Source organism: Ammospiza nelsoni, chromosome 5 (assembly GCF_027579445.1).
Source record: "Ammospiza nelsoni isolate bAmmNel1 chromosome 5, bAmmNel1.pri, whole genome shotgun sequence".
NCBI lineage: Eukaryota > Metazoa > Chordata > Aves > Passeriformes > Passerellidae > Ammospiza > Ammospiza nelsoni.
This window is the reverse complement of record NC_080637.1, coordinates 3,833,405-3,842,687: the sequence shown is the minus strand read 5'-3', so window position 1 is coordinate 3,842,687 and position 9,283 is coordinate 3,833,405. Positions and strand designations below refer to the sequence as shown.

General features: G+C 47.3%; 1 protein-coding gene across 5 annotated transcripts in view; it reads right to left on the bottom strand.

The window, feature by feature from the left end:
- Positions 1 to 3,455: 3,455 nt before the first annotated feature.
- Positions 3,456 to 9,283, bottom strand: part of PFKFB3 (6-phosphofructo-2-kinase/fructose-2,6-biphosphatase 3) — a 47,546-nt gene continuing 41,718 nt past the window's right edge. For 4 of the 5 annotated variants that reach the window (XM_059471801.1, XM_059471800.1, XM_059471799.1 and 1 more), the window contains one exon: positions 3,456 to 6,313. In XM_059471801.1, the coding sequence (XP_059327784.1) occupies positions 6,284 to 6,313 (30 nt within the window). In that variant the 3' untranslated portion in view covers positions 3,456 to 6,283. Of the gene's footprint in view, positions 6,314 to 8,074; positions 8,130 to 9,283 lie in introns of those variants that run through there. The other variant, XM_059471803.1, reaches the window with a different exon arrangement.

Genomic DNA, 9,283 nt, shown 5'->3' with positions numbered 1-9,283 from the left:
TCTGGTTTGGATGACATTTATCAAAATGTTGGGTTTTCCTTCTGCTGATGCTCAGGCACTTATTTGGGTGGATGGAGGCAGCAAAAGGCAAGACCCGGCTCTGGAAATACCTCCTCATAATGACCAAAATCACAGCTTAATTGTGGGGTTTGAGCTGCAGCTAGAAATGTCTGGATTTGGGGCTGTGCTCATTCTTGAGCTGTCCTCCCCCATGGTAATTATTCTTTAGGTCTTAATTACTGTTTCTCTTTGTAGCTCTAATTCAGCTGCATTTTTTGGTCACAACCTCTGCTGCCACCCACTTCTCTAACTTCTTCTGTGAGCCACCAACATCAAATCAGTACAAAGAGCACTCAGATACCTCTTAAAGATCAAATAATGTTTGCTGGTGTCTGGCCAGGAGTGGGTGCAGTATCAGAGTCTGCATCTTCTACTAGAGGGAGAAGCAATTCATAAAGCCTGGAGGATCCTGAATGTTGTCCCTTCAGACCATGTTAGATCTGAATCTTAGATCAGTAAGGAAAAAAATCCTCTCCTTGTGCAGGGAGCCTGGTGGACAGATGCATCAGCTGGGCTTTATCTGGCTTGCCCTTGAAGCTCACCAGACTCAGTAACAGTTGCCACAGTGTAAATTAGATTTTCCTTAGGATTGTGGGAGATAACATCCAGAGAAGACCTCTCAAGGCATTTATCCCACCATCAGCTGAGCTGGAGCTGCTGGGTACACCCATGTCCTCCCCAGAGCAGACCCAGCTCCTGGGATGGACCACAGAGCCAGGGGGAGTGTGAGAGATGAAGCCAACCTTGATGTAGGCCCTGCAAATTCATTTCCTAGAACAGAATCATAGGATGGTTTGGGTTGGAAGGGACGTTTAAAGGTTATCTTGTCCAACCCCCCTGCAATGAGCAGGAACATCTTCAGCTAGATCAGATTTATGGGATTATGTCAATGCTTTTGGTGTTGACTCTTACCACTACTCCTCCATCCACATCTTTCAGCATTGCTGACAAATAAATTCAATTTTGAAACACTTTTTCTATTTACCACACCACTCAGCCTCAAAGAGGACAGAGCTGGACACAAAGACAAGGGAAGTTAGGGAAAAATATTCACATCCACACAGCTTTCCATTAACTATGAATGCAGCAGGGGCTCCCCTGGGGATGGGGAAGGGAACCTGACATTTGGCAGAGTTTAGGAGCAGCAAGACTGATTTACACAGAGCTAGAACCCAGCCAGATCTCCGGCCACCTCCATGAGACCTGTGTGTCTACAAAATGCCTCTAAGCCCTTCAAACCCTTCCCAATACCTCCACTTCCATCTAAGAAAGAACAAAGGGGACATGATTTATGCCATATCTCAACATAAATATTCCTTCCTAGGACGTCTTGGTTGCAACAAAACTGCACAAGTGCACCTAGAAATATTGCAAATAATTCCTGCTAGAGCAAGTAATTCCTGAAAACAGCCGTTTCTTTTTATCTTTTTCCTCACAGATGGATAAAAAAGGAATTTTTTTATCCCCCTCCAATCCCATGAGTGAGGGCAGCCCCTCCCCAGCCCGAGGCAGGTGAGCGGTGCAGGCTGTGCTCCATCCAATGTGCTGCATTGTGAAGGTTTGCCCGTGGTTGAGTTAATCCCAGACACATTCCTGAGCCATCAATCAGAGCTGAGTCAGCCAGCGTGACTGCTCTGCCCTTTTTATTTTTTTTTTTTTTTTTAGCCATCACAAGTTCTCTCAGCCTTGCTTGCCAGCAGTGAGCTGGGGGGTTATTCTTTTTTTTTTTTTTTTTTTTTTTAATAAAACTGGGGCTTGAATGGGAGCCGGGAAATGTTCCTGCTGTCAGAGTATAACCTTTAAAGCTGCACCGCCTCAAGGAGCTTCTCCTCTCTGGGATGCTGCTACAAAATTCATCACATGGAAGGAAAATTAAGGATGCTGCTGCCTGGGATGGCCCTGGCTCCCCTCCCTCACTTGGGGGTGGTGTGACACAAGCCCCATCCTGCACATGGAAAACAGAACAGATTTTTGGAGGGGCGGGGGGATTTTCTTACAGAGCAACCTTGGAAATGCTGCCCAAAGCCATTCCCAGGGAGGCAAAACCTTCCCCCCTCACCGTGCTCTTCCCACAAGGACAAGGATTTATCAGGGCTTCCAAAGAGCCCCTGGGGAGGGCAGGGGAGCTGCACTGCTGTTGTGGCTTCGTGGGACCTCAGCCCACCCCGTGCTGGAGGTGTTATCAGAGCCCCTGCAGGGCTCCCTGTGAGGAGCGTGCAAGGCCACGTTCATTGCCCTAAAACAAGTGTTGTGTCTCTGCCTGGCTCAAGGAGACAGCCAGGTTGCTAGAGATAAAAGGAATGACTAAGAAAAATTAAAATCTGGTGGCTGCTGGATTTTCTGGGGTCCTCCCTTTCCTCAGGATGCACACAGGAATGAGCCTAGCCACAATCTCACACCTCAGCATGTCCACCTGGAAAATATTACTGCAGGTGCCTCAATCACATTTAAAATGAGAGAACACCCTCCTTGGTGAGAGGGCCTGGAGCACAGAGCAGCTGGGAGAAGGGAGATGATCCCTGTGCACCCCAAAAAGCTCTGGCCCAAAGCAAGGCCTGACAGGCCCTGCCAGCCCAGGGGAGAGCAGAGCAAGGGCTGCACATCACCAGCAGGAGCCAAACCATGGAGCTGAGCTGGGATGAACAGCACTCTGCACCTTTTAGCCCCTTCAGCTCCCCACAAGCTTTTGGACATACAACTCCCATAGTGGGACAAGCCTCTAATCACAGAAGAGGCATCCCCACCCAAGGTGTGCTCCCAAAAATCATGTCAAATTACACCTTGCTCTGCCTTCTCCTACTTTTCCTCTGGAACAATAAATTAATATTAAATATTAATGTATTTTATAATTCATATATTAATTTTTATTAACTAATAAAAAACCCACACACAGGTTTGAAGGGAACTTCAATTGCAGATGTTCTTTTTCTGCCTTCAGGGCAGACAGACCTTATCTCAAAGGACAGCTCTTGTCCAGCCCTTCACTCAGCACCCAGGTATTTAATTTCAAGAACTAGACTAGGTTTGAATAAAAGCCTAGTCCTGCCTAATTTGCACCCTAGATTTAGATCTAGGCAGGACAAGTCCCAATACATCACTTTTTCTACCCAAGAGCGATGGAGCACGTAGAGCTTGGGGGGCATTTGTTAGTTCTAAGTAGGTGTTAATACTTGTAGAATTCATAGAAATATTTGAAAAACATCTTCTACTAGACCAGGGTGCTCCAAGCCCCCTTTAACTTAGCCTTGAACACCTCCAGGCATGGAGCATCCACAACCTCTCTTTTGTGGTAATTATTATTTATGAGGCACAGGAACACGTGTATGAGAGAACACATGGTGACCCTTAGGGCCTGAGAGCATGAATTCTGACACAAGGAAGAAACAGATCACATCTGTATTTCAAGATATTTTATTGGTCCAGCAACTGCAAAATATACAAATTTCTGAAAGGCATACCCTGTTTTTAAGCTGGCACAGCTTTATATCAGGCAATTATTCCAGATGTATTTACAGAACAGTTAACATATCACAAATAAAAAAAAAAGTAATCCCAAGTAACTACACCCTTCTCTCCAAGCTTTGCAGTATACATTAAATAAATAAAAAGCGCTTTGCCATTAAAAAAAAAAATTAAAAAAATAAATTCAAGTATCACAAAGGAAAACAAACCAGAAAGCAAAAAAAGAAAGGTGGGAGAAGAAATCATTGGTGTGGTTTGACATGTCCTCTCTGCCAATCTGCCTTGGCTGTGGCATCAACTGCCCAGGCCTTGGTTCTGTTAACCAAAAAGCTGGACAGCAATTTTTTTTGGGGCAGTTGTGATGGCACAGGGTTGACACCATCCCAACCCCTCCAGCATAAGATAAACTCAGGAAAGCACTTTTCCCAAAGCTGGAAAAAATACCATGTTCAAATTCCAGATTTCTGTAGACCTACTGAGACATCTATTATTACTAAAGGATGAAAATTTAGGGCCGTCTTGGGTTTTTTCTGGATTTTAATATATATATATTTATATATATACACACACAAACACACACCAAAACATCTGCGCAATTACACGTGTACAGGATCGATCTCGGGGCAGCCACACGTCATGTTTGTATTTGCTGGCTTATCTTTTTGCAGCAGCAGCAGCAGCAGGAGAGAGATAAAACTCCCCACGAAGGAGGAAGTTGAAAAGAGCCCTGTGAGTGGCCTCCCCAAAACATTCATTTATCTGGAAGGCAGAGAAACCCAAAGCGCAGCTGCCACCCAGGGCACACGGAGGGGGAAGCCTGCTTTTAATGAGGCTGTTAAAACAGAAATAAAGCAGAGCAGGGTGGGGGGAGTGTTCTTTGCTTTATCTGTACAGGACTATGATACACATATGCACAAGCTGACACAGGCAGGGCAGTGCCAGGACTGTCACCCCATGGGACACGGGCTGAGCGTGGCCCCGGAGCCCTCCCGCCGTCGGTGCCGCTCCAGCGCGGAGCACGAGGCACTGTGGTTCACCTTTTCCCAAAGGAAAAAAACAGACCAAACCCACCCCCAGAACATGCACACACCCTCAAAGAGATCATTTCTCCACCAAACCTCTCTGATCCCATCTCTGGGGATGGTGTTCCCTACACAGGACGCTGGGGAATGCCATGGGAAGGAAGAATCCAAAGGGTTGCCCACCCGTGGTTCCCCAGCCTAGTGCTGCAGGAGGGGGGGCTGCCTTCACCTCCTGCCTCCAGCAAATAAAAAAAAGTGAGATGGGCATGGAGAAGATGTTGCATATAGATGGGGAAAAAAAAAACCCAACCCAAAACCCTAAAAAAAAAAAAAATCCAAAATCCACAGATTTCTGCACAAAGCAATAGTGGTTAATTGCCATTTTTAACTGCTGTCTCCCAGCCCAGGACAGGCTGCCTGCCAGGGATCTTATGGATCAAACCACTGGGAGTTGGCTGATGGAGTCAGTCAGGTCCTCATCCTGTTCCCCCCACTTTAAACACTGTAACTACTATTATTTTGTAGTCCCAGCTTTCCAGCATGCAAAATACAATTAAAAACAAACAGAAAAAGTTGCCTGTATTCAGGCTTCCCTTGTTAAGGGGCACAACTTGGAAAAAATAAAGTAGTTATGCTTCTGCCACAAATAAAGTGCAAAAACCAAGCAGTTTCTAAGTATACACATACACACACAGATGTGTGTGCATGTATACATAAAATTAAATACAGACAAAACTGTCCCTTCTTGTGGCTCTTTGCAGTCAGACAGGGACTCCTGCAAGCCAGCCAGACCTCTGGCCACCTCCATGAGACCTGTGTGGCTACAAAATGCATCTAAGCCTAGGGATTGAAATCCTTCCCAATACCTACACTTCCAGCTAAAAAAGAAGGGGGAGGTGAAGTACCAGCACAGCACCTCAAACAGTGCCCAGCCTCCCCAAAACTCAACCCATGCCTGAACTCAGACCATCCCTGGGTGCTCCCCAAGATGAAAGCATCACCCAAGCCCCTATTGGCATGGTTCCTCATGCACTGCAGGCATCTTTCAACTACTTTTAGCAGCAGATAAAACTGCAAACCCCTTTAAGGTATATTGATTTAAAAAAAAAAGTGAAAGAATGGGTTGGTTTTTTTTTATTAAACCCAGCAGTTCTTGCAGTGAAGGAGTTCACACAGCTGCTGTCCTGGTGCTCACAGATCTGCATGAGCCAGGCTGGCATGTGTGACCAGCTGTAGTGTGGGTGAGGGACTGCAGCACAGCATGTTAGGGGCTTATTCAAAAGTAATTAACAACATTAATAATAATTAAAAAAAAAAAAAATGCAAAACCCCTTTACCCACCCCCGTTTCCCCTATTTCTCTACTAACCCCGCACCATCCACATATATACACACCCCACCCAGAGACAGATGGGTACCAATCATCTATACAGAAGATCAAAAACCACTGAAAAGAGAAGAAAATGAAACTCCTGTGCACTACAGAAGCACGTTACAGCTCGCTACGACCTAACAGGATGCCGGAGAGGAGAGCAAACGCTGCAGCCTGAAGAGCTGGTGGTGACCCTGGGATGGAGCTGGGCTCCTCCTGGGCTCTCCTGCATCCCTCCCCGCTGAGCAGAGCAGGGTTTGGGGCAGGGGGAGCAGAGCCAGCCCCGCCTGGGTTGGAAGCAAGCTTCGGGAATGGCGATGGGATGGGAAGCTGGCGGCGCCGGCGGCCTCACAGCGGTGCCCACGGAGTCACGACGGCTTCTGGGAGGTGTTCATGTTCTGCAATGAGAGGGGAAGGAGGGGTTGGGGTCAGGCTCCAGCCCAGCAGCACCTTCTAGAACACATTAACATGGGAACAAAGCCACACACGGGTCACCACAAAGCACCCACCACAGAGGGGAGGACACTGCCCAGCCGAGGAGAGAGGCAGTGACTGACCCACTGCTCAGCTCCTTGTCACAGACATCTTTTCTGAAAAATCCTTTCCTTAGGACTTTTTCTCCTGAGAAACTGAGAGGCCTCAGGAACAAACTGTAAACAATGGTTATCTGCTGCTGTGGAATGCAACAGGTGCATCTGGGATTGGTCTCATGTGGTTGTTTCTAATTAATGGCCATTTAGAGTCCAGCTGGCTCAGACTGTGTCCAAGCCACAAACCCTTGTTATCATTCTTTCTTTTTCTATTCTTAGCTAGCCTTCTGATGAAATCCTTTGTTCTACTCTTTTAGTATAGTCTTAATATAATATATCATAAAATAATAAATCAGCCTTCTGAAACATGGAGTCAGATCCTCGTCTCTTCCCTCATCCTCAGACCCCTGTGAACACAGTCACAAACCCCTCCTCAAGCACTGCCTGGCTTTAATTACAGGGTTAGAATTTAGATATCTCCAAAAACTGAGCTGAACACCTCCTGATGCTGTTGAGTCAGGGATAGAGTGTAAGACTCCAGGGTTCAGAAGGTGGATCAGAAGGTAATTCAATGAAGATTGTGGGACTGGACATGGCACTTGGTGCTACAGTCTAGTTGAGGTGTGAGGGCATGGGGTTGGACTCGATTTTACAGGTCTCTTCCAACCTCATTATTCTGTGATTCTATGTGACTCACTAAGGTGAGACTTGGTCTCAAAGTAAAACCCCCTCACACTATTGGTGACTATGAATAGCACACTCTGGAGAACCATATCTATAAACAATGATTAAAGAAGGAGAAATCATAATTGTTTTAATTCTTTTCTCCATTGTTTTAATTCTTTTCTCAGCCTGGGAGAAATTCTCTGTTCTTTCTTCGACCGAGCTGAGAATATCCACACCCTCTCACCCCACCCTGTCTGTCCTTCTGAAGCTGCTCTTTGGTCAAGGCAAGGTGACAGAGGACCATGGTCTTCATTTAAGCCAAGTTAAACATCTCTCTCTTGCTCCCCTTGAGGGTGGGCAGTGTCCCCCCTGCCTGCCAAGGGCAAGGCCATTGTTTGTCCATCCTTGGCAATGCCAAGAACAGGCAGCTCCCGCTGGCCATGCCAAGGACCACCCACCACCAGAGGTAGAGCAGCAGCACAACTCCCTGATGACACTCCATGAGGTCTCATGGGCCTCAGACAAGCTTCAGACACAGCCCTGGTACAGGATGATGACAACAGGTACCCACCAGCACTCGGTGAGGACCACAAAACCAGAGACAGCCAGCTACACACAAGCAGGAGCAGCCCCCAGGAGAGATCTGCTCCAGGAAAAGCCCAGGGGACCACAAGGACATTGCCCAACTCACAGAACTACATGGAAACAAGGTAGGGGAAAAAAGGACTAGGAAACAGCTAGGAAGAATTCTTTTTTTGTTTTCTTTGTTTAGTTTGGTTTTTGGCAAGTTTTTTTTTTTGTTGGTTGGTTTGTTGAGTTTTTTTAATGCTTTTACTACCTAAGCTGCTCCTACAAGCACCAGCAACCCCAGCCAGGCTACAAGGCAGAGCAGGCTGAGCTGTTCTCTCTGTTGCCTAAGGAGACAGGAGGAGGGTGAGGAAAAGCCACATGCACCACAGCCATTTACCTTGGAAATATTAGCAAAGAGAAAACTTTGAGAAAGTGACAAACGGGTCTTCTTTTTAAGCATGAAAAGTGAAGGGAAGAAGAAGGGAAGGGGGGAATCAGGTGACTGTTCAAAAGTGCACTTTGGATCACAAAGCAAGCAAAAAGAAAAGAAACCATCACGCCAGGTAGTCCCACATCTACCAGCCACCCTAGGTGTCCCCTGGTCCTCCTGGATGGGGATCAAGACCCCAGCAGTGAGGGCTGATGCAGTGAAGCTCCCATACCAACCCAGGCTCATGATTCAAGCTGTGACAGAGGCACTTTCCACCTCCCCAGCCCCTTACAGGTGGTGACAGTGAGGGACAAAGCAGTGTGCAGGACAGCAGCCTCCCAGAGCTAGCAGCAGTGTGAGTATCACCAGGCCTTGGGGTTGGCATGTCCCCATGGGTGACACAAAGCCCACACTAGGAGAAGGACACAGGCTCCCAGCAGCTGGAGATTTAAACTTGCTGCTGCTAGCCTACAGTGGGTAAAACCATCACTGCCTGCTCCAGCAAAATCTGACACATCCATCTCCAAATTCAACACCTGAGGGTGTTTCCAGCCTCCCAGCCAGCACCAAGGCATGCAGTGCCTTTTGTTCCAATAAACATGTGAAAAGGGTGGAGGGAAGGATGGACAAAACCTAAAATGCTTCCAGAGCAACCCAAGAGGAGCAGGTCTCATCAGGGGCTTTCCTGGCCATGAGCAGCAAGGGGAGGATCACAGGCATGCAGGCCATGCTGAGCAACTCAACTTCTGCACTCAGTGATCTCACCTAACCCAGCCATCAGCAAAGCCAAGTGCAACAGTCCTAACTTCCCTTTTCTCAAAAATGTTTACTCTAAAAGGGGAAGAATTATGAGATTCAAAAGCTCCTACAGGCAAGCAGGGCTGAGCTCTGGCCTGGCCACAGTAGAGCAGATCCCTCCATCTTCAGCCCACCAAACAACCCAGGGATGCTCACAGGCTGATTTCAACTGCCCTCAGAGGGCAAAAAGACCCCCTGTACACTACCCAGTATCAGCTCTGCCCCAAAGTCTTCCCAGTCTTTGAGAAGGCCTCTGAGCACACAACTGCTGCTCTCAACTCAATGTAGCATTAACTCAGTCCAAAGGCTTCAAATTTACCCAGGAGCTGTTCCTCAGGGATATAACAGCCCTAAGCCAAACTGCCAGAGCCTTG